Genomic DNA, 25,589 nt, shown 5'->3' on the forward strand with positions numbered 1-25,589 from the left:
CTCTAGTGGAGGATTTGTCTTTTCCTTCTAAAGGCTGCCTGCATTCCTTGCCACATGGTCTTTGATCCTTCTGCCTCCCTTATAAGGACATTTTGATTACGTTGGGTCCACCCAGATAATCTCCCCATATCAAGATCTTTAATTTAATCACATCTGCAAATTCCCTTTTGCCATATAAGGAAACATATGAACAGTTCCTGCAGATTAAAAGATGGACATCTTTGGCAGGGGAGGTCATTAGTCTATTGTTATCATTAATATGTTTTTTTAAGTTTATTTATTTATTTTTGAGAGAGAGTGAGCAAGGGAGACAGACAAGCAGGTTCTGTGCTGTCAACAGCAGAGCCCAATGCAGGGTTCAAACGGAATCGTGAAATCATGACCTAAGCCAAAACCAAGAGTCAGATGCTCAACTGACTGAGCCACCCAGGCACTCCACAATCATTAATATTTTTATCAAACTTAGCTCATTTAACTTATATAATCCTCATTAAATCCCATGAAGTACAGACTATTTTCTTCCCATTTGAAAACTGACACAGAAGAAGTTAAGTAACTTTTCCAAAGTTCCAAAGTTACATAGCCAGTAAGTGTGATTGGAAGCCAGGAAACTGGCCTCTGGAGTTCATGTTCTTACTAGCAGAAATATGTGTACAGCATTTTTTTTTTTTTTTTTTTTTTTTGTTTTTTTTGGTGTGTCACAAGAAAAGGGGGGGGGGGGTATGGAGAAGGGAGTGGGGAGAGAGAATCTTAAACATGCTTGGCTTGGAGTCCATCGTGGGGCTGGATCCCACGACCCTGAGATCATGATCTGAGGTGAAATTAAGAGTCGGACGCTAAACCTATTGAGCCATCCAGGTAACCCAAAACAGCTGAAATATGTAAAGTGGTATATAATAAGCACTGTATTAATGTTAGCTATTATTGTCATTTCTACCAAGATTAATATAATAATCCGTATCACATATGGCTTTTGTGAGAAATAAGTTAAAGTGTAAGAAGCACCAAACAGTGCCAGTCGTACAGCAGGTCTTCATTTAGATCTTTCCAGTCCTTACCCAGCCCACCTTTCTTTTCAAAAGGAAGAACAATTGTGCTCACTGTGCCCTCCCCAAGATGGCGCCATCCCAGCACCCAATCCGCCCCATTCAAGATGGCGTCCATCATTCTGAAAGCCACATTCCGTCCTTCTCAAGATGGCGCCAACACTAGCCCTTGTTACCTTCCTCTCTCTTCAAGATGGCCTTAGCTTAACAGTGGGCTTCTTTGACCCTCTCAAAATGGTGGCAGGCACACCATGCACAACATCTGACCCTTCCAAGATGGCGCCGGCGTCGCAAACTTTTCCTCTGTTTTATAACAGCACTTCCGGTTGCGCCGGATGCAGGCGTTAGAGGCCTGCGGGAGGGCGTCGGTGCTTCTTCGCTTTGCGCTGGGAGCCTCTGGTGCCAGAATGGACCGGAGGAAAAAGCCTTTGGACGTTACTGCCTCTTCGGTGAGTGCGGGTACGGTGATGCTCCGGGGCTCCGAGTTCTCCTCACCTCCACTAGACAAGAATCTCGACCTTGTGTGGCTTTCCCGCAAACAGGAACCCGAACCTGGCTTGTTTCAGTTGGGGACCCGGCCCAACTTTCTTACTGGGTTCTCCCCTCGGACGTACACCCGGACCGGGATTCCCTCCTTCGATACGGACCTGAACCTGATATCTTTTCCCCTTTAAGAACGTCCTTGCCCTTCTGCGACAACCGGGCCAGGCCTCGTTGCCAGTCGTGTCTCCCTCCGTGGTCGGAGAGGAACCCCGGCCAGTGCTTGCTGTGCAGACACATTCCCCTTCCTCCTTTCTTTTCCAGTCCAGAGACCAGCAAGGTCCTCCCAGAATATGAGAGAATGTGACTTATTCCCCTGGATCCGAGAGCGCCCAGCGTCCCCTGACCAGGAACTAAACAGTTGTTAATGCACCCGTAGGTTGCGGTGCTTGCGAGTTCTAAGCTCTAACAGGACGTAAGCAGTTTTGTTAAACTAGCTACTTCTAAGAAGAAAACCTGCTCTGACGTTTCTGTGCACTATCTCGTTGAATTCACCCAGCTGCCTTAGAAAGTAGGTGCTATTAATATCCCGGTTTTATAGCTGATAACTTTGAGGCCCATTTAAGGCAAAGTGGCTTTCCCCAGTTTACATACAGAATTCTTAGTGATAGAACTGGCTCACTCAATCTGGTTGTCTCCAAAGCTGTTGCCTTTTCTGTTACATCAGAGCAAATTGCCTAATATTTGATTTAATCTTCAATTTACTGCAGAGTATTAGGATGCAAAGGAAGTGCAAAGGAAAACTTCTATGTGTGCCAATATTTGAGTCTTTTTTCCTTGTCTGATATTGAACTTTAGTGCTAGTTAGTATGTTTGAGCAAAAAGAGCAAAAAAAGTATAAATAATAAAGTTATTCTATCCTGACAGGTTAAAATTAGCAGTAACCATAATAGGAATGTTCTCTGGGATGGACAGTTTTCAGAGCATCTTCTTTTTAAAATTCAAAAGTAGTCACAGAATAGGAAAATGTACGGCTAGAAAATGGAGGTGGTTAAGAAGGCTTAGAAGAAGAGGCTGTAAAGTTTTTGTGTTTAAAAGCTTAGATTATTAGGTTCTGGGATGACACTTCCTTTAGCATTAAATCCCTGCCAAGGCTGCTTTTAAACTGATGTCTTCCAAAATAGAAATCCTTGAACTCATTTTGATTCCCCTTAAAAGTCAATCTGTGATGCTTTATAAGTATCCTGTTGATAAATGCCCACGTGGAAGCACCTGGGTGGCTCATTCGTTTAAGCTTCTGACTCTTGATTTTCAGTTTAGGTCATGATCTCACAGTCCTGAGATTGAGCCCCGCGTGGGGCTCTGCCCCAAGTATGGAGCCTGCTTGGGATTCTCTCTGTCCCCCTCTCTCTCTCTGCTCCCCCTTGCTCTCATGCGCACGTGCATGCTTTCTCTAAGCATTAAAAAAAATGCCCATGTGTATAGGGAACTGTATCTGGACCTTTAAAATGGAAACTGTCGTTATATCTTTCTTTGCAAAGTAGACACTAGTGATTGGTACAGTGAGAGATAGGCATGGATATTCACCCAACTGCCCTGTTCCCTTTGCCCTGGCCTTTCCTGTTCTTGAACCCTGTGATTGAGCTAAACTTGCAGTTTCTAAAACATACATTCTTTTCATTCACTCAGTCCACTTTATTTCCAGCTGTTGACATCTTGCATATCTTTTTTTTAAATTTTATTTATTATTAAAAAAATTTTTTTTAATGTTTATTTTTTTGGGGGGAGAGGGGCAGAGAGAGAGGGAGACACAGAATCCGAAGCAGGCTTCAGGCTCCAAGCTGTAAGCACAGAGCCTGACACAGGGTTTGAACTCATGAACCCCAAGATCATGACCTAAGCCAAAGTCGGATGCTTAACTAACTGAGGCACCCAGGTGCCCCTTATTTATTTTAAGTAATCTCTACATCCAGTGTAGGGCTTGAATTCATGACCCTGACTGAGATCAAAAGTTGCACACCCCTCTGACTGGGCCAGCCAGGCGCCCCTTTCCTGTCTTTTAAGGCTCAACTCAAAGCTGTCTCTGACCACTCTGGACAGCAGGAAATGCTCCTGCAGCTCAAATTTTATGCTATTTTCTTCCACTCTTTTTTTCTTCTTAAAGACTTTTTAAGTAATCTATACACAACGTGGGGCTTGAACTTACAACCTTGAGATCAAGAGTCATATGTTCCGACTGAGCTGGCCAGGTGCCCCTGTTTTCTTCCATTCTTTTTTTTTTTTTTTTTTTGAGAGAGAGAGAGAGAGAGAGAGAGAGAGAGAGAGAGAGAGAGGTACCTGGGTGGGCTTAGTTAAGTATCAGTCTTTGGCTCAGGTCATGATCATACAATTCCGGAGTTCAAGCCCCACATCAGGCTCTTTGTTATCAGCACAGAGCCCTCTTGGGATTCTCTCTCTCTCTCCCTCTCTCCCTCTCTCCCTCTCCCTCCCTCTCCCTCCCCCTCCCTCCCTCTCCCCCCCCCTCCCCCTTCCCCCCCCCCCCCACACTCTCTCAAAAATAAATAAACATTTAAAGAGAGAGGGAGTCTTAAGTAAGCTGCACACTTAGTACAGAGCCTGACTTGGGGTTCGGTCATGCCTCTATCTCACAATCCTGAAATCATGACCTCAGCCGAATCAGGAGTCAGACAGTTAACCTTAATGCTTAACCTTAATGGACTGAGCTACCCGGGCACCCCTTCTTCCACTTTTAAAGTCATTTATTACATTTTACTGGTATTATAAGTTACCTTTTTTATTAGATTGTAACTGAGGCAGAAGTGTTTCTATTTCATGTTTATATCCTGCTCTTCAGTACTCGGATAGTTGCTGAAGACATTTCTCTGCAGAAATAATAAATTGTTGTGATGATTATATGGGATTACAGTATCAGTCAGAGAGAAGGTGTTTAGTGTTGTTAATTCAGTCTGAATCTAATAGATGCAAACTTCATTTACTTTTGAGTAATTACCCGCCCCTTGCCCAGTGTTGAAGGTTAGAGTAGAAATACGTCTCCAACAGAGCTGGAATGCATTATGACTTGACTTAGTTTGCACTGGATTCTATATTTAATTTTGTATTCATTTTTGTCTGTTTATAGGAACTTTAAATCTTGCTTTGAGAATTACAGTAACTTGGAAATCTGGTCACTCATTAGAACTAACCCATCGTTTTTGTTTGCTTATTGCTTTTATTCTAGTTGGTAGACCTTAAGGCTGAACTCTTCCGAAAACAAGAAGAATTCAAACAAGAAAAACTTCTAAAAGATTCTGGAGTTTTGGGAAAACCAAAAACAACTAATAAGGTAAAAATAAGATCTAGTTATCTCCACTGATTCCAAACATGAGGGAATTATGCCATAATTAGATTTTTTGAAAGTCTCCTGGTCTCTGCTACATATAAAATTTCAGGGAAAATCCCTATCTTGTAGCTGAACATCCACATAAAATATATTATATTAAAATAGAAATTAGAGCATTTTAAAAGCCTATTATAATGTTGTATGTAATTCTTTAGCACTTCTTTTGGAAAAGTGCATGCTCTAATAAGTGGTTTTGTACCTGTTCATGGAAGATCAGCTACATAGGTATTATAAATCCAAACAGAGAGAAACAATTAGATAATACAGTAATATAGCAGAAAATACCAAGATCTTTAAGAGTTGTGAATGGTTTTCCGATTTTACAGGTAATGGTACTTATTATTTGTATTACTGATTCTCTTGAGTTAAGTTGCAGTCATTCAGGAGATAAAAGATAAATGTGCAGTCGCGTAAAAGGAATTCTTTAAATAATTTAGGGCTTTTTTTTTTTTTTCCACCTCCAGCTTTTCCTTGTATAGTTTATTTGCCTGACATAGGTTGGCTGTCAGAAGATCTAGTTTTCTCCATTGATCCATAAGATCTAATCTGTTTTTTTCTTCTGATGTATAAAAGTAGAGATTTTTTGCAATCATTTGGTATTTCTGTTTTGTCTTTTTAAATTAATATGCTGCAGAAACCAAGTATCTGGAGCAAACAGAATGTAGGAGTTACAAATAGAGCTGAGAAGGATGCAGAACAGAAGATTGAGGAACAGAAGACTTTAGACAAAGCAAGGTAGAGTTAAACTCTGATAAATGTAGTTGCCTTTGGTGTTACCCAAGCAAAGAAGTGAGAGTTCCACTTCACACTTTTGAATTTATAGGTTTAATTTTGTCATCTTTTCAGTCAAATACTACAAAAATTTAAAATAGCCTCTAAAAATAATATCATTTGTAATCGTATAAGAAGATAAGACATAACCTCCATTTGGAACATGAAACAGAATCCAACTTTGAGCCTTTGTTAGGCACTAAGATTATCAACAAGTGTTGAAGAAATGTCCCTAGGAAGGTGTGGCTCTGGGCTACTAGGTGTTATGATGTTAGCATTTCGAAACTGAATTTTCCCTTTAACTTTTTATTTTGAAAAACTTCAAAGCAACAGGCTAATTGAAAGGATGCCTGGGTGGCTCAATAGGTTAAGCATCCGACTTCAGCTCAGGTCATGATCTTGTGGTCTGTGAGTTCATGCCCTGAGTTGGGCTTTGTGCTGACAGCTCAGAGCCTGGAGCCTGCTTCAGATCCTGTATCTCCCTCCCTCTCTGCCCCTTCCTCACTCACACTCTGTGTCTCTCTCTCTCAAAAATAAATACATATTTAAAAAAAAAAAAAAAAAAAAATACCCCGGGTTTCCCAATTAATTCTTTCCCCATTTTCTTTTGCTCCTTTCTGTCTCTGGTGTGTGTGTGGGGGGGGGGGGGCAGAGAAACTTTGTTAAACATCATGATACTTTGCCTCAAAATATTTCAGCATGTATCTCCTAAGAACAGGATATTCTCCTACATAACCACAATAGTGCTATCATACCCAAGAAATTTAACACTGATAAAATAGTATTATATACGATATGATCTATAGTCCGAGTTTACCAGTTATCCTGGCACAGTTAAATCCTTTATAGTTTGTTTTGTTTTAATTCAGAATTCAAAGATCACACATTCCATTTAGTCTGTCATTTTCCTTTCTTTCTTTCTTGCTTTCTTTCTTTCTGAGAGAGGGTGTAAGCAGGGGAGAGGGCAAAGGGGGGGGAGAGAGAGAGAATCTTAAGCAGGCTCCATGCTCAGCAGGGAGCCTGATGCAGGGCTTGATCCCATGACCCTGGGATCATGACCTGAGCTGAAATCAAGAGTCGGGTGCTCAACTGACTGAGCCATCCAGGCACCCCTCTTTTTTTTTAAAGAGGGAGAGCTTTTGTATATAGAATGACTTTCTTTTTTCTTCCTTTTATTAAAATTATTTTTTTAGTAATCTCTACACCCAACATGGAGCTCAGACTCACGACTGAGATCGAGAGTGGCATGCTCTACCAACTGATCCCGCCAGGCACCCCAGTTGTCCTATTTCTTTAGTCTCTTTTAGTCTAGAATAATTCCCATGCCTTTTTGTCGTCTGTTGTGCCATTACTGTTCTTGGTGAGTCCAGGCTTGTGTCTGCAGTGTCCCACAATCTAATTAGAGTCTCATTAACTGCTTTTGGTAAGAATAAGATGTAGGCGGTGTGTCCTTCCCATTGGATCACAGCAGGAGGTTCACAGTGTCAGTTTGAGTTATTATTGGTGATGAACTTTGATCACTTGGTTAAGATAGATTTTTTTCACCGTAAAGGTCTCTTTCCCATTTGTAACTAATAATAATCTAAGGAGGGCAACTCTGAGACTATGAATGTCTTGTTCACCAACATATTTCCACCAGTGGAACCTTGTAACTTCTCAGTTGTTAGATTGGTGATTTCAAAGTGATGATTTTCTAATTCATTCGTTCCATTTTTATTTTTTCATTCCATTTGTTAGCTGGCATTCTTCTGTAAAGAAGAACTCTTCGATATTTACAGTGTCACCCTAGACTCAGAGGGAATCCCAAGTTTGAATGTCTGTCATGACTCATGTGCTTTTGGATCTATTGCGTAATAAAAACTCTGCACTTGGAAACAGTAGTTGCTAAGATTACTCAGCTCTTCTGGGTTTGAAAAAAAGAGGCAGAATATTAGCGCATTTGGGGAATTGTTTTTCTTAGTGTTTGACCTGTTCCCAGCAGACATAGCATATGTTAATTTTTGAGACATCTTTCTCACCCTACTGGAATATTCTCAGAATTCTAATTTGTTGAAAGGTGCCATAATCCTTTGTTATTTACTGTATATAACAAGAGTTTTCCTGGGTACTTTGCTGTGATTTTTTTTTTTTTTTTTTTTATCCAGTAACCTATTACATAATACTTTGGCTTCTTTGTGCTTATGAAGAGTCAAGTCTGTCCTTGGTCTACAGGACTTCTGAGTCTCCCCAGAGCTCAAGATGGGCAGGGACAGTCCTTTGAGGATGTAAGACCTTAGGCAAGTTACTTCTCCATTGAGATGTTCCTTATCTATGAAGTGAGGTGGTTAATACTCAGCTCATGGAGCTTTGTAGGGAATTCATTAAAGGAGATACATAGTGTTTGGCACATAGTTGTTCCAGATAAGTGTCCCATACTCTTGCCCTCTGAATTCCATCTTTCTTACTTGACTGAAGAAATTGTTCTTTAAAGTCTCTAATGACTTCCTCATCTACTAAATCCAGTGGTGGCCATTTCTCTGACATCTTCCTTGATCTCCGTTATTCATCTGGAGACTCTTCCTGCCATCTTTCTGTTACACTGCATCCAGGCTTCTTACGCTTTCCCATGTTTGTTTGTTTTTTAAGTGTATTTATTTATTTTTTGAGAAAGAGAGTGCCCGTGTGTGCTGGGGGAGTGGGGGATGGGCAGAGAGAAAGGAGAGAGAGAGAATCCCACTGAGAAGGCTCAGTGCTTCCAGTGCAGAGCCCTACACAGGGCTCAATCCCATGAATTGTGAGATCACAACCTGAGCTGAAATCAAGAGTTGCACACGTAACTGAGTCCCCCAGGTGCCCCTCCCACGCGTTCTTGTACCTGCCTCTTTCTGTCCTTATTTTGTGCCCCCCTCTCCTTTGCTCAGCATCCTCCACCATTGTGATCTCTGCTTGAACATATCAAGCTCATTCCTACTTCCTCCTTCCTCTGTCTCACTTGCTTTCTCCCCAAGATCCTCTCATGGTTGGCTTCTTGCTCTGTAAGCCTTAGCTCAAATGTCACCTTCAGAGAGGTTTCCCCTGGCTACCCTTTCTAGCCTAGTGTCCTCCTGGTTACTCTGTCCTCACACCTGTTTTTTTGTGGTTTGTTTTTTAAAAATTTTTTAGGTTTTATTTTCATTAAGACAGTAAGATTCGGGGCGCCTGGGTGGCGCAGTCGGTTAAGCGTCCGACTTCAGTCAGGTCACGATCTCGCGCTCTGTGAGTTCGAGCCCCGCATCGGGCTCTGGGCTGATGGCTCAGAGCCTGGAGCATGTTTCTGATTCTGTGTCTCCCTCTCTCTCTGCCCCTCCCCCGTTCATGCTCTGTCTCTCTCTGTCCCAAAAATAAATAAACGTTGGGAAAAAAAAAATTAAAAAAAAAAAAAAAAGACAGTAAGATTCTCTGATGACACAGCTTACTACGTTAAGCCCCCTCCGAAATAGAGTCCTTGTTACGGAAACAGTGCTTGGCATAGAGGAGGCCTGGAGGAAGTACTTGTTGAAGGAATGCATAAAATGGGAGAGGAATCTTTCTGACCTAGATGACGAAGATGCAGATGACGTACCTGATGGCATGCTTTCCGTGTGCGATCTAGTTACTCTCCATGACAACCCTAAGAGGCAGTGCTGTTTCTTTCATCTGTTACAGATTTAGGAACTGGGGGTGGGGTGGGGTACAAGAGAGGTGAAGTAATTTGTTCCAGAGCACACAGCCATGTGACCAAGGGACTTTATTGTCTCGGGATGCCATTAGAAGTGAAATTTTCCTTTATGATTAAGTGTGATTGATTCTTCGCAAGCAAAAGCTCACATGACTTCTTTGGGACTTCTCTTTACCATCATTATTTCTAAAATAAGGAATTGCTAGCCATCTTACTAAGTCTGTGTCCACTAAAAAGTAAATGTCACCAGAATTAATGTGACCAGTGAGGCTGCTTTATTGAAATACCAGGGTTGATGTTTGTTTTTTATTAGCTGTGTCATGAATAAATTACTCATGGTCTGTGTAATACATGTATGATGTATTCATGCATCATATTTTAACAGACTTCTAAGAAGTTGATCTTTAGCTCCCTTAGAGAAGCCTAATGAGCCACAGATGATCAGGGACTCGTGCCTTAAAACAGTAATGCAAAGGGTGTGCATTGAACATGGTGATCCCTTTAGAAGGTTGCACATAGAAAATGTTTTTATTTAGACACCTCTTTCTTTTTTTGGTATTTAACTTAGTTTGCATTTGGAATCTTAATTCATTATTTATTTTCAGATACTGATTGAGAATTTACTATATACCAGGTATTGTTCTAGGCACTGGGATATAGTCATTAATAAGAGAAAGATGGGGCTTGTCCTCATGGAACTTACATGAAGTTGGCAATCAGGAGTGGCTGGGTCTGAGGGTCCCCTTAGGGTGGGGTGGTCAGCTCAGCCTCATCACCAGACTGGGCCTCCTGGCAGATTGCAGCAGTCAGGCAGCCTTCACACGAGTAGCAGGCGTAAGACCATTTCTAATACTTGTCTTTTTTTTCTCCTAGGGAGAAATTAGAAGAAAAAGCCAAATTATATGAAAAAATGACTAAAGGAGACTTTATAGGTAAATACAATAATTTATTTATACTTCTTTATTTTCTGTAACTCATATAGCCCTGTGGTATTTCATTATTTATTAAAATAACCTTGGGGCGCCTGGGTGGCGCAGTTGGTTAAGCGTCCGACTTCAGCCAGGTCACGATCTCACGGTCCGTGAGTTCGAGCCCCGCGTCGGGCTCTGGGCTGATGGCTCAGAGCCTGGAGCCTGTTTCCGATTCTGTGTCTCCCTCTCTCTCTGCCCCTCCCCTGTTCATGCTCTGTCTCTCTCTGTACCAAAAATAAATAAACGTTGAAAAAAAAAAATAAATAAAATAACCTTAAGTATGGGGAGAGATTTAAGAAATAACATGCATTACCTTCTGAGCCAGCACAGGGACGAGAAAATACATCCACGGTAATCTCTGATTGTCCAGTGTGCACCACATGTTAGGTGCTGTGAGGGGACAAACAAGGGTAGCATGAGCCAGATTCTCTTCTCGGTCCTCAAGGGGATTGTCATCAGTGGAGGACAATGGCATGCAGAACAAAGCAAAGTTAGGAAATGAGGTCTAAATAGGCTACAATTAGAAACAATTCTACCTATATTAAAAAATGACTGAGGGGAATTATAGGTATATCAGGGTGTTGGAGTTAGGTTTCCTTGTCCCTATTTTCTATTTTTTTCTGTGATGCGCCTGTAATTGCTTCTAAAATAATAAGAAGATCCCCCTTTCCCCATACCCCCTCCCCACCAGAGAAGGAACGCCCAGCCTTACTATTAGATAGCAGTAGAAGAGATTTTACAAGGCACTGCATTTTTCATTGCCAAAAGGCATGTGAGGAAGTCTTTAGGGAGAAGGTAGGCTCTAATAGGATCTCAAAGGCTTTGGAGAGCTGGAGAAAGGGATTCTGCAGGGTAGAGTGGTGAGAGAAGATCAGCAGAGAGAGGAGAGGGCTAGTGTTGGCAGACAGACTAGTATGGCTGGGCCTGATGGACTGGGAAAGGGGGCAGTGGGGCAGCAGGAGAAGAGGCAGGGCCGGAACCTTGGTCATTGGCTGCCCACACAACCAAACTCCCTCTTTCCAGGCAGCAGAGGCATGTTTCCTGCCTGGCAGGGAGCCCAGCATGGGAGAGGCAGGCACTCTCAAAGCTAGGGCACATGGGGAGAGGCTGTGTCTTCCTTTTGATGAAGCAGCAGGGTGTCTATTAACCAGGAGGCCTCACTGTTATGTGGTCTTAGAACTCCGCTCTGAGAAAGTACATCTCTTTCCCATGTGAGTTATTTTGTGGCTTAAAAAAAAATTAGTCTTTTTTTTTTTTTAATTCAGACTTTACTTGTATCGTTAATATAGAAATCAGGTCAAAGGAGTGTGCCTGTGGACCTGGGGATTGGGTTCTGTCCAGGATGGTGGGACCTGATAGGCCTGATAGGCATATTGGATATTTGGGCAAGTTAAGTTTTGGAGCCTCAGTTATTCTCCACTGTACCTTGGGGGTTAACACCGGTACCTGGTAACAGGGAACCTAATACCTGTTCCATAGAGCTTAATCCTGTACTCAAAAACCTCAGAGAAAATTCAGCATAGTGAAACTTAATGTAAATGTTATTTGTGAGTATTTCAACTGTCTTGGGTTAAATTGAATTAAAGTCACGGGTTGCTATTTAACTTTCAGCGTACATGTTTTAGCTCAAGCATATTATAAGCTATAGGTCTTACCCGTCTCTGTATGCACTACAGATCCTGGCACCATGCCTTGCCTGAAAGTGGTGTTAATTGCATTGAAAAGAATTCAGATGACTTCTTTTCCCTATATTATGACCCTTAAAACACCATACCACAACAGTATAATTAGGGTTGGTAATAATATAGCCCCTTGATTGGGGAGCTACATGTAGTAACACAGGTCTGTTGCTTTGGTCTGGCGACATGAGAAATGCAGTCCTGCTTCTATATTATGTCATTGGGTGAATGAGTGTCTTTGCAATCACGTGGTTTTATCTTAAAGTTACATTCTGAGACCATATTGCTCACTCATTGTATTGACGAGGCAACAGAAGACTTTAGACTCTTAAGATTTTTTTAGTGTGGTATGTGTTTCTGATGGCACATTTGCAGCTCCACGGTTAGATCCCGCAGTGGCTCTGTGTCTTTGTAAACTTTCGGGGGGTGGCGGGGGTGGCGGATGCATCAACTAGTGAGCCGTCCAGGGGGAGTGTAGCCGCCCAGTGGTGAATGTGACTGCTTCATATCAATTCCATATGTGGTTTACATCTTTGAAAAGAATGTCAAAAATCTGAATATTGATTTTTATGTCTTAGATGAAGAAGCGGAGGATATGTACCTTGTGGATTTCACACAGAAGATCATAGACAAACACAAAGAGATGGAGGTGTTTGGTGCCAACAGAGATTGTAGGAAGGCAGGAGAAAGAGACGATGATGAAGAAGATCTTTCTGAAAAAGATATACCTCCTCCCCAGGACCCCGGTGAAGAATGGTTGGTGATAATGACATTAATTGGTCATGTTAACATTCTCAGACTTGTGTTTACTTTTTTTTTTTTTTTAAGTAAGCTCTGCACCCAACATGGGGCTTGAACTCATGACCCTGAGACCAAAAGTTACATACTCCACCGACAGCCGGTCAGGAGCCCTGACTCGTGTTTACTTGCTGAAAGTGATTTTGTTTGGATGCTATCAAACCATTTCTCTTCAGTCTTCCTCTCTTTCCTTTAAGATTGGATTTACAGAAACAGTGGCTCCAAAGAAGAAATAATTAACAAGACCGGGTCAGGTGCAAAAGGCATTAATACACCTGTTTGACTGATGTGGAAGTGTTGTTTAGACAGAAGCGTATTCCTTTCTTACCTGGGCTGCTGCCCAGGTCATTATTCAGGCATTGTGGAGAGTCACTGTCCAGCTGGTGGTGATCTTCATTTCCACAGAAGAAGGCAGGCAGGACTCTGGCTGGGGCATTTCTGGCAGTGTCATGTAGGCATTGTGGACCTCAGACCTGCATAGCAGGTCTTTCACTGGCAGTATGACCTTGATCAAGTTCCATCCTCACTGAGGCTCAGTTTCCTCACCTGTAAAACAACGAAGCCTGGTTTTCCTTATTGTTTGCCTTAAACTCCCTTCAGGAAGTAAGAGTATGTTAAGCTACCCAAGAAACTGCTCTGTGGAGTAGAAGCACACATGTTGTAAGCTTTTATTGAAATTATTCTAAGTTTTACCTACGTGTACGTGAATGATGGGGAAGCAAACTAGTCTCTTCCCTATGAGACCAATATGTCAATAAGTAAAGAGACCAGAATGAAAAGTCCCTTCTAAGGATTTTCTCTACTGAAGACTGTGTTTGCAAACTTGTTCAGACGTGGTTAAAATTGCATAGAGCTGCACTGATGCTGTAAAACTGAGAATAACCCCGCCTGCCCACCCTCTTGCCAGTGCAGAGCCTACCCACCTTCCCTTCCAGGCTCAAATATCCTCATTATTGGGATCTTTGTTGGGAACCGCTCAGGATAGTTTGCAGCACTTGCTGACCTTTTGTCAGCTCTTGGCCCCGTCGGTAGGAGTCATCGGTGAGCTTAAGAGAGCAGGTCCGGCTACTGAGGATTGCAGGGACCTCACATCTTCATACTACCGAGGGTGTCCACGTTGTCTGGAAATAACATGACATTGGGATAGAACAGATGTTATCTGCTTTCTAAAAATTTACATTTGGGCTAGGTTTTCTGGCTGCATACTTGTTAAAAGCAACCCAAAGAGAAGCACATACGACGTAGTCTCTTCTACTGATGCTTTTCCTCATCGTTTCCAGTATGAGCGATTTCTCCCTCACCCGAAATCTGGTAGCACTTAGATATGCTTCCGACTCCTTTGGGTCTTAGCTTCTCTTTATTATTGACACACAACTGGCCTCGTTACTAGAAAAAAAATTCGAGGCAAAACTTTGGTACTTCTTATATCCTCCCTGCTGATGTTAGGAAGTGTTTCGTGGGCACGGGCCTTAACTCTCCCTGAGAGCGCTTTGAAGATGCCATGACTCTGAGCCCTGCCATATTACTCTTGTACCTCAAGTAATTGTTTTCCTGGAGCTTGTTCAGTAATTGCTGATTACATAGAGCACTTGCTGACTACTGTCTTGCCACTTCTGTTTTGAGGGGATCTGTACATTTTAGAGACCTTCTCCAGAAACAGAATAGCCTATGATTGCTTTTCATAGCAGAAATCTCATCTCCTTTGAAAGGTTTAATGTCTTTTTTTTTTCTTCCTAATGCTTGTATGATTACTAGCAATTTGTCAGTGATTTGAAGAGTTTGGAGGGCAATTGAAGGTGTCACATGCCACCATATGGTGAAGGAAGACGCACCGCAAGCAGTTCTGACACTTTTTTTGTTTTTAAATTAAGCTCCAGAATTGTAGCTACTTGTAAAATCCTTTTGCTAGTTAAGTTCCAGGTGGTGGAAAATCTTTCCGCAAAAATACTGTAAATAATTACTCAGACCATCTGGCTAGATGATTTTATTTCTCTATTCATTAAAAAAAGTGGAGGGGGGAGGGAGGAAGAAAGAAACTGCCTTCTGCAGTTGGAGGTTTTATTTCTCACAGCAATCAGCATCAGGACTATAGTAATAGATTCCCAGACATTCAGTTTTCAAGTCATGGGCTAACAATTGGAATCAGCACGTGTAAGAGGAAAGAAATTGCCAACAAAAGCAGAGCCACATACATGAGACTCTGATCTTGAGTTGCACCAGCAGTACTGACCCCTTTCTGTGTTTTTAGCCCCCTGCTAAAGGCTATAGGCAATTCCTTGCCCATAATTAAACAATAAATCTGTTGCATCATAATGCAGTTGAAATGTTTTCCATGAAAATCCGTCCATATTTCCTGTTGGAAGTAGGAGTATTTCGTTTTGCCTTGATGTCTGCCTGGTTCCCCTGACTGTAACTTCTGTCTGGTTTGGGCAAAGCTAAAGAAAGCGGAACTAAAAGTAAAAGATAATAGACTGGCCCACCACTGAGCTGCTTTTGCAGTACAAAATGTGTGTTGCTTGGCTTCCTCCTAATTAATGAGTCCTCATAGTAATCCTGACTTGAGAAATTTCTAATTGGAAGGAGCTGTACCAATTAGAAGAAGTAAAAGAAAAAATAAAAAGTCAGGTTTGCAAAGACTGAGAAAATGAGCAGGTTGAGCATGGTACAGAGCAAAGTTATGCTGGTAAAATATGTGGAATTGTCTAAACCAGACTGAAGGAAGTTCTGAGGTATTGCGGCAAGGGTCTGTGTGGGGTGTTTTTATTTTATTTATTTTTTTAAATGTTTATTTTTGGGAGAGAGCAAGAGAGCATGCACACAAGCAGGGGAGGGGCAGAGAGAGAGAGAGGGAGACACAGAATCCGAAGCAGGCTCCAGGCCCTGAGCTGTCAGTGCAGAGCCCGATGTGGGCCTCCAGCTCATGAATTGTGAGATCATGACCTGAGCCGAAGTCGGACGCTTGACCGACTGAGCCACCAGGCACCCTTGTATTAAATCACAGACATATATGATCAATCATTTTCTGCATTTTCTAAAACTAAGGTTTAACAGAGGGCACAATGAGCTTATTGTGTGTCAACTTAAAAAAAAAAAACAAACATGTTCTTATCCGTGGTTATGGTCTCTCAGGGTTGAGAGTGTTTCTTGGTAGTGAAGCTTACATTACTTTTTTACTGTGCACCTAGTCTGTAACTTAAGGAACCATATGTCATGTACAAAGCCTTCTTCACATGTTTTCACTTTTATTTTAGGGTGGATTATGTGGATTCTTTAGGGCGATCTCGCCGCTGTATGAAAAAGGATTTGCCAGATCTGCTGGAGATGGATAAAAATCTTCAGGGGAGGCTGTAAGTATGTGATATGCAAACCTCTGCCCAGGTCTGAAATGCAGACATAGGGATTGTTTTATGGGTGAGGCTGCTTTTAGTTCATTGTCTTGATGGTCCAGTAAGAAGGTTTTTTTCTTGATGCGTAAGAATATTTGCCGAAGAACTCTTCTATGGTTAGCACACACACATAATCCACACTCAGGGAACAACCTGAATAGTTGATCATCCATATTGTGTAGCTACTGAAAGGGATGAGTTGGAAGCTATATCTGTTTACTTGGAAGGGTGTCTGATTATCAGAGTTAAAAATATAGAATGAGCCCAAACCAACAAACAAACCTTTGTGGAGAAGGATATTTAGGAATATGTACTTGGTTATCCCATAGCAAGTGAGAGCACGGAGGTGGTTAGCTTATTAACTTTATACTAATTTTTGCATTTTGAAGCAAGGGCCTTATTGCTGGATTTTTTCCTTTAGGGCCAGAGACATCTATGAGATAACTTGCTAGTACACTCCAGGGAATAAAATTCCCCTCACCAAGGGCAGTTTTGATGTGGAAAGTCCACCTTGTCCAAGTCCTTCAGGTTCAGATCGGCCTGGGCTCAGCACAAGGAAGGAAGTGCAGGAGCCCTGAGCCGCCTGACACGGGACAGGAGACACTGCCTGGCTGCAGTGTTACGCAGCTGACCATGCAGCCGAGGCCCTGGCTTCTTCCTCCCCTTTAGCCCAGAAGGGGATGGGAAGGAAAGTGGTTTGTCTCAAGTGCTGAGGCAAGATTCTGTTGCACTAATGTAACAAGTCAGCTGCTTAATTAAAGAAAGATGAAAACAGTTTTTGCAGTTTCCCAGTGGTATTGTGGGTCAGAAAATTCTGTAAGGAATTACCTTATCAGCTAGAATTACTTGTCCATGATCGAGCTTACTGAACTGAAGTATTGCTGTCTCACAGCTCTTACCTAAATATAGCTTTGCTCTGTCCCCCTACTAGTTTCGTTAGTCCTGCTAATGAGAAAACCTTATTATCTGAAGATATGAGAAAAGAACTTCAGCGCCAGCAATGGGAGGAAGAAGAAAGAGAGGCCTTGAAAAGGCCGATGGGGCCCATACATTATGAAGACATTCGTGAAAATGGTATAATCATCTTGCAGCTTTTTAAATCTTTTTTTTTTTTTTTTGGACTAATGGCAAGCATAAAGGGAAATATTCATAAAGCTGTAGCTCTTACGTAGAAATAAAAGATTCTGATTTTGAAATTGAAAATATCCCCTTTGTTTGCTTTATAGCCTAAAAAATACTCTTGTTGGGAATATCTTTCTAACAGAGGGGCTGCTAATCATAAGCAGGAGATCTTTTTGGCTTAGCTGCCTTTTTTTTTAAACTTGTGTCAAATATTACTGCATTTCTTTTTGCCTTCATTGGAAATTTAGCCTGACTCTAATTTGTTAATCAGGGAACTCTAATCTTCTGAAAAATTGTGACTTATTTCAGAGGCCCGGCAACTTGGTGTTGGATATTTTGCCTTTGCCCGAGATAAAGAGTTGAGAAACAAGCAGATGAAAACGTTAGAGATGCTACGTGAACAGGTAAAAATTAAATTCAGAATTGATGTTAAGTATTTGAGAGCGGTTTGTTTCTTGTTGGACCATATTATGGAAATGGTCTATTTTTTAAATTGATACTCAAAATGGCCTTTAAAAAAAATTTTTTTTTGTAACATTTATTTATTTTTGAGACAGAGACAGAGCATGAATGGGGGAGGGTCAGAGAGAGAGAGAGAGAGACGCAGAATCTGAAACAGGCTCCAGGCTCTGAGCTGTCAGAACAGAGCCCGACGCAGGGCTCGAACTCGCAGACCATGAGATTATGACCTGAGCCAAAGTCGGACACTTAACCGACTGAACCACCCAGGCGCCCCGGCCTTTTTTAAAAAATATTTATTTAATAGTTAATATTCAGAGCAGTGATGGATAAAAGTACATTAAATAAACTTTCCATTTTATTAAAGATTAATATTTCTGATAATTAGTAAATATTGTGGCCATAAACCAGATACTGTATTATTACTTTTTAATTGATGTATAATTAACACATAACATTATGTTAGTTTCAGGTATACAATATACTTATTCAGTATTTGTGTATATAGCAAATTGATTGTCACATTAAGTTTAGTTACTATCTGTCACTATACATAGTTACAAAAATTTTTTTTCTTGTGATGAGAACTTTTAAGATGTACTGTCTTAGCAACGTTCAAATATGCATTACAGTATTATTAACTGTGATTGCCATGTTTTACATTACATCCCCATGACTTACTTATTTTATAAGTGGAAGTTTAAATACCTTTCGATTCCTGTCACCCATTTTGTCCACCCCCTACCCTCACTTCTGTCAACCACCAATCTGTTCTCTGTATCTATAAGCTTATATTTGTCTTTGTTTTTTTTTTCCTTAGGGAAGGGGGTTAGATTCCACATATAAGTGAGATCATGCAGTATTTGTCTTTTCCTGTCTGACTTATCTCATTTAGTATAATGTTCTCAAGGTCCATCCATCTGGTTCAAATGACAAAATATACTTCTTTTTTATGGCTGAGTAATATTCCATTCCTCCCACCCCTTCTGTATCCATTCATCCATTGATGCACACTTAGGTTGTTTCCATATCTTGGCTGTTGTACATAATTCTGCAGTGAACATGGGGATGCAGATATCTTTTTGAGTTAGCATTTTCATTTTCTTCAGATAAATAAGTGGAACTGGAATCACTGGATCATATGGTTAATTTTTTGAGGAACCTCTATACTGTTTTCCATAGTGACTGCACCTATTTACGTGCCTACCAACAATGCACAAGTGTTCCCCTTTCTTTACATCCTTGCCAACATTTGTTGTTTCTAGTCTTTTTGATAATAGTCATTCTAATAGGTACGAGATGAAAGCTCATTATGGTTTTAGATTTGCATTTCCCTGATGATCAGTGATATTTAGCATCTGTTCATGTGTCTGTTAGCCATCTGTATGTATTTTTGGAAAAATGTCTGTTCAAATTACCTGCCTGTTTTTTAATCGGACTGTTTTAATGTATATATTAATCCCTTCTCCGATAATATGATTTGCAAATATATCTCCCATCCAGTAGGTTGTCTTTCATTTTGTTGATGGGTTCCTTTGCTGTGCAGAAGTTTTTAGTTAGATATAGTCCCACTTGTTTGTTTTTGCTTTTCTTGCCTTTGCTTTTAGTGTCAGATCCAAAAAGTCATTGCCAAGACTGATGTTAAGGAGCTTATGGCCTATATTTTCTTCAAGACGTTTTATAGTTTGGAGTCTTGTGTTCAAGTCTTTAGTCCATTTTGGGTTAATTTTTGTATATGGTGTAAGATAGCGGTCCAGTTTCACTCTTTGCACCTGCCTGTTCCTTTTTTCTCACATGATTTATTAAAGAGATTGTCTTTTCCCCATTGCATATTATTGGCTCCTTTGTCATAAATCAATTGACTGTGTATGCTTGGCTTTATTTCTGGGTTCTCTTTTCTGTTCCACTGATCTTTGTGTCTGTTTCTATGCCAGTGCCTAACTGCTTTGATTACTATAGCTTTGTAATATAGTTTGAAATCAGGACGTCTGAGGCTTCCAGTTTTTTTTTCTTTCTCAAGAATGCTTATTCATGGTCTTTAGTGTTTCCATACAAATTTTAGCATTGTTTGTTCTATTGTGAAAAATACTTGTTGCAATTTTGATAGAGATTGCATTGAATCGTAGATTGCTTTGGATAATATGGATGTTTTATTAATATTCATTCTTCCAGTCTATGAGCATGCTATATTTTTCCATTTCTTTGTGTCTTCTTCAGTTTCTTTCATTGTTGCTTTATAGTTTTCAGAGTACAAGTCTTTTATCTCCTAGGTTAAATTTATTCCTAAGCATTTTATTCTTTTTGATGTAATTATAAATGGGAATGTCTTCTTAATTCTTTTTCTGATAGTTTGTTACTAGCGTATAGAAACATAACAGATTTTTGTATATTGCTTTTGTATCTTGCAACTTCACTGAATTCATTTATTCCAACAGTTTTTTGGTTGGTGTCTTTAGGGTTTCTATATATAACATCCCGTCTTCTGCAAATAGTGACAGTTTTATCAATAAACATTTATCAGTATCAGAATGCTATTATAGTTTTATGAATGTAATTGCTATTCTATTTTGGTGTTCCAGACTTTAAAATTATAGCTGCTTAGAACTAACTTATATAACTTTGATGTTTTAAATTTGGTTTTAAATATGGTACTTTTAGAGTGGCCTGGGTAAGAAAATAGAGAGTTATTTAAGGGATTTATTTAAGGGATTAAGGAGTAGAACAGAATTGGTTGGTTTCCTTGAATGTGAAGCATTCCAGGGCGCTCTGTGAACACTCGCTAAACTTAGAAAACATGCCAGAGGGCTTGTATAAGAGGGCCTCCTAGGTCTCTGTTTTGAAGAGCTCAAGGCTAGCTGCCTAGTGGTGGCCTGAAATCAATTAGTCTGTTTTTTAAGATAAAATTAATATTTAATCCTTTAAATTCACTTTTAATAATTTTAATTTGAGAAGAAATATTATGAATTTGATTTACAGTAAATTTCTAATTTTCTGTTATATTCAGACAACAGATCAGAGAACAAAACGAGAGAACATAAAGGAAAAGCGAAAGGCTATGTTAGAAGCAAGGCTTGCTAAACTCCGACAAAAAAAGATGAAAAAGTCAAAAGAAGATGGAGCAGAGGAAGAAAACAAAGGTATATCGTGGCTCATTGTGTCTGAACTTCAAAAGGAAAATCTTTAGTTCCACTGATGTCTCAGTGAACAGGACTGACAATCTGGAAATGAGCCATTTAGTTTTATTCTCTAAGCAAGCAGGGTACCTTTGGGGTACTGCCAGGAGCAGTTTTTTATAATCCACGTGGTGCAGAATGACACTCGAAAGAATCTTTTTATAGAGACAAGAATATTAATGAACAGGACATTGTGTTACTTCATAGAAGGGCCTGGCTTAGTAAACGAGACTTCACTTAGAGCAGAGATGTTTTAAGATAGAGTTTTGTTGTACACCCACATTTTAGACTTGGTTTCTTTTGCTATGGCTATAAGTTTTTTTGGTTATTGTGCATTAATTTATTTTAAAGGAGAAATATATTCACAAAGTCACGTAAGAAAGGAAAGAATTTATGAGTATAGACAGCTTCTGAAAGGACTGTCACAACACGTGGAAACACCACATGGCATGTTGTGTCCCTGAAGGCTTCTGCTTGCTGCATAAGCTACCCTAGTCTGGGCTTCACTGCCATTCCTGAGACTCCTGCATGGACTGGCTCCAACGAGCTGGAAGTCTATTTTTGGTTTTAATCCTTTGGAGGTGGTGGGTATCTAGGCAGGTAGTAGCTCTGCCCCACGTGGTCACCCAGTCCCCAGCTTCCTCCTGTTTTCCTGCTTCTGCCGTTCCTAGAGTGGTGCTCTACCTGCAGGGTGGAAGCTTGCTCCCTACCACCTGTTCATGGTCCAGCCCTAGGGAAGCGGGAAAGAGGGGAGAGGAACCTGTTGCTTCTTTAGGAATGTGAATTGGAAGGCCCACACAACCATGCATTTACAACCCACTGGCCTGAATGCAGCTGCAGGGGCCCCTGGGGAATGGCCTGTCTAGCGAGGTGGCCACATCTCTAACTGAAACTGGGGGCAGGGCGTTCCATTCCCAAAACAAAAAAGGTGAGTGTGGGTATCAGGAGCATGTTATACAAGCCTCTCCTGCTCACATGGAAGCCTTGTGCTAAGCCATCGGCCATTTTCTATTCTGAACACAGCTTCAGTTTAGCTTTGAAAGGAGACAAGAAACATTTAGGAATTGGAAGATCATCTGTTTAGTTTTGTATAAATGCTGTGTTCCTGTAACATGTTAAGCCTCTGCATATTGTTTCTCTATTTTTTGCTCTACTCCTGAACATCTGTCATCTCTACAAGATGTGGAGCACCACACAGTGTTTTTTCAAAAATCCACTTTCTTTTAAAATCTAGCCAAAGGTGAAGGGCCTACAGCCCACTGCCACACCCCAGCTCTTTGTCACTCCAAGTTCTCTTGCTTTGTCTGAGACTCTTATTTTAGTGGAGTAACTGGGGGTTTCACTGGTCCTTCAGTTGTCGGTCTGGGGAAGCAGGGTGGCATAGTGGGAAGCACAGAGACTTTGAAATCCATCCCACCTGGGTTCGGATCCTGGCTCTTGTCACCTTCTACCTGTGTAGCATTTCTGAGCTTAATTTTCCTCATTTATAAAATAGGAATACTAACCCTGACTTTATGAGGGTTATTATAAGAATTACACAAACTATTGTACACAAGGTACTTAGTTCATTCCCTGGGCCAAAATAGGTGCTCATTAAATACTGGCTGTTACTTTTACTCTCAAGATGAGCATGTTCTATTTAATGTTTATTTTAATAATAGCTTTAAGTTTTATTATAGTGATGTCTTATTCTCTTGCAAAAAAATAGATGTTATTGGGCCTTTGCCACCAGAACCAGAGGCTGTGCCAACCCCACGTACTGCTGCCCAGAGTAGCAAAGTGGAAGTCATCGTTCAGGAGAGGAAGGATACCCGCCCGGGAGTGCCGCATGTCCGAGAGTGGGACAGAGGAAAAGGTAAGGGGTGGGGGGGCGGGTTCTAAACAGGCCTTGCACAGACTTTTCCAGTTCATCTCAGAGTGTGATTCTCATGAGTCTTAGTGTAGAGGCTTTTGAGGCTCACGGAACTCTCCAGATCTTTGAACTGTTTCTTCTCAGTACCCAGACCCTAGCTGTTTGTAAACAGGGACACTAGAAAGTGTGATTATAAAAGACCAGGGTCTACAACAGGTCATTTCAAAAGGACAATTTTTTTTAGAAGCACTGGGGGAAGTTTTTAAAAATTTGTGCTACCCTCATGTGGCTTTACAGCTTTGGAATGCCCTTTCTCAGGAGCCACTTTTAAAAATCTTACAAGGTTTGGTATTTCAACGTCCTCTGTGTTTTTAGCAGCCTCCTTTACGTTTAGTTGAAAATAGTCTGCATGCCACAGGATTCACCTGGATTCACGTATGGTTCTGTTGGGTCATGCAGATTTTTCCGTAAATTATTTCTGTAAATCTACCATGATGCCCACAGCAGCTTCTTGTTGGGGGAGACCAGGATTTATGCCTCTTTGAACAAGATTGTTACAGTAGTGCATTAGCTCACCCTGTTTGAGCTGATGAGATCCAAGACTCAATAAAGGCAAATAGGCCAGTGCATTTGGTTAGTGCTAGTTAGAAATAGAGATGAAATGCCAAATTAGATTTGGACTTTCGTGTCTTCTAAAACTCAGTAAAGGCCAAAATTTGTATTTTGTTGTGAAGTACCTACGTTATGTCTAGCAAATGATTTGAGTGTTTGGTTTTTCTGTATTTCTCTCTCAGATGTAATTTTAGTGCCTTTTTGGCAATACTTCCAGAAGCTACCAGCCTTCTCCGCCAGAGCCTTCCTTGAATCTTCCCCATCTGGAAGTAGTCACTCCCTTTGCTTAGCCTGCTGCTTCCTTATATTTTTGTAGGCCTTACGTATACCTCGTATTATATTATTGCTTTCCTTGCTATCTCCTCCAGAGAATGGGAGTTGGCATTTAAGAAGTATGTGTAATAATCGAAAAGTAATAACAATAAAAATTCAACTGATTTGGTCTTTACTTCTAATAACACTCTTTCTTATTTTTATTAGAGTTTTCCTTTGGGTTCTGGTCGAAGAGGCAGTCAGATCTCCGGGCTGAGAGAGATCCTGAGTTTGCCCCACCATCGGATTACTTTGTGGGTCAAAAGAGAACTGCTTCCCTCAGTAGCGAGACGTGGAGCAGACCTGCAGCTGCACCGAGCGACCCAGGACAGTGCTCTGGCCAGAGTCGTGACACTGGCTCTTCACATCCACCATCCACTCCTGCCCCCAGCAGCCCACCACGAGCCCCGACAGTCACTTTTGAAACTCTGGACGATATGATATCATATTACAAACAAGTGACATGAACTTCCAAACCGTTCTGATTTGGGTCTCTACTGTGGATAGTGCCTTCTTCTCCTAAATTGGGGAAGATAATTTAATTTTAGGGACTGAATTGTACCTGTTTCCTCCCATCCTTTCCCTGGAAGACACAGACTTCAGGTTGGATTTGTCTGTCAGCAAGGAAGAAAGTGAATGGTACCATGGGAATTCTGTGGCCACTTGGCTGTTCATTTTTTTCTAATTGATATGGAGCCCTGTCCTTCTGGATTTATGTGTAAGCTGTCATGTACGACCCCGAAGAGCTCGTAACCCTGTTTCATAACCACTTCCTTGGCTTACCTAGATTTAAGGGTTCCATTCCTTTCCTTTTGCAGATACTAGAGTGCAGCTTTCTTTGTTCCAAGGATTCAGCTTCCATATCAATTCCGTATCTGTCGGGAGGTGTGTTAGGCTGTCAAAGTGGCAAATGAGGGGACACTGTGGGGCAAAGTGATCTCGTCTCCAAGAGGACCATGAAGCTGGTGGACTATTAAGTAATAACATTTGAAATAAGACCAGAGAGGAGAACTTCATAATCCAGAAAGGTAGAGGGTGAAGTCACTTATCTTGTCATCCCATCCTAAATGATGGTTGTCACCACACATGCCTAGTGGGCATTCGGTAAGTGTGTGTAGAGTCCCTGGGGCACATGTGGAGGCTGCTCAGCCTGGTCAGAGAGTGAGATGCTTCTTAGCTTAAGGGTTAGTTTTTCAGCTGGGCCTGCCTCTCTGTTGTGTCCACTGTAGGCCCTCATCACTCTCAGGAGCCAAGTCACCTCAGAAGTCTGATTGGAATAGACCTGAGCTGGAGTAAGAGGAGGGAGGTCCCTTTGTCTTTACTAACAATGAGCTCCAGAAGCATTTCCTGTGCCCGCTGCACCTCCGTGTCTTTACAGCTGCAGACAAGCAGTGGGAGTTGGCCCATAGGACTCCCTGTAAGAATGTGCTAGAGCAGGTCTTTCAGGTACCAGAAGGAGCCTGCACTCTTGGGGCTCTGATGCACATAGTCTCAGTGGTATTGATGGGAATGCCCCCTTCTCATTACAGATTGCAAACTGCAGTGCAGAGAAGGTCAATGACTTGTCCAAGGTCATGTAGCATCCGTATGGCAGCTCTGGGACTTCAGGGCAGTTTATTTAGGCTCATGTTTGCTCTAGCCTCACTTTCTCCAGTGCCATCTGCTCTCAGTCTTGTCCCAGTTATCAAATAGTATTAGATGAAAATCCCATATTCTTGCAAACTTAACTTCTGAACTCCATGTCAAAGGCAAAGTTGCCTGCCCTACTAAGGTCATTCTGTCAGCCTGATCAGGCAAATACCTCTTCAAAAAAATTTTTTTTAATGTTTATTTTTTGAGAGACAGCGTGAGT

The 25,589-nt window shown here is 41.2% G+C and overlaps 1 protein-coding gene across 1 annotated transcript; it reads left to right on the forward strand.

The window, feature by feature from the left end:
* Nucleotides 1–1,371: 1,371 nt before the first annotated feature.
* On the forward strand, nt 1,372–24,554 carry CCDC174 (coiled-coil domain containing 174). The gene is made up of 11 exons (XM_040491884.1): nt 1,372–1,495; nt 4,765–4,869; nt 5,561–5,661; nt 10,247–10,305; nt 12,602–12,779; nt 16,073–16,168; nt 17,139–17,281; nt 17,639–17,733; nt 20,793–20,925; nt 22,670–22,816; nt 23,906–24,554. Exons 1-11 carry the CDS (start codon nt 1,382–1,384, stop codon nt 24,202–24,204), a joined length of 1,470 nt encoding a protein of 489 aa, XP_040347818.1. The 5' UTR covers nt 1,372–1,381; the 3' UTR covers nt 24,205–24,554.
* The last annotated feature ends 1,035 nt before the right edge of the window (nt 24,555–25,589 follow it).

Source organism: Herpailurus yagouaroundi, unplaced genomic scaffold (assembly GCF_014898765.1).
Source record: "Herpailurus yagouaroundi ecotype Mexico unplaced genomic scaffold, PumYag 183, whole genome shotgun sequence".
Taxonomy (NCBI): domain Eukaryota; kingdom Metazoa; phylum Chordata; class Mammalia; order Carnivora; family Felidae; genus Herpailurus; species Herpailurus yagouaroundi.

What these genes read in the sequence shown, in the direction of transcription:
- CCDC174 (XM_040491884.1), top strand. Translation starts at nt 1,382, where the DNA reads ATGCAGGCGTTAGAGGCCTGCGGGAGGGCGTCGGTGCTTCTTCGCTTT. An exon ending in AAGACTTTAGACAAAGCAAG is followed by an intron (nt 5,662 to 10,246) that starts GTAGAGTTAAAC and finishes TTTTTCTCCTAG; the next exon opens with GGAGAAATTAGAAGAAAAAG. An exon ending in AAAAATCTTCAGGGGAGGCT is followed by an intron (nt 16,169 to 17,138) that starts GTAAGTATGTGA and finishes TCCCCCTACTAG; the next exon opens with TTTCGTTAGTCCTGCTAATG.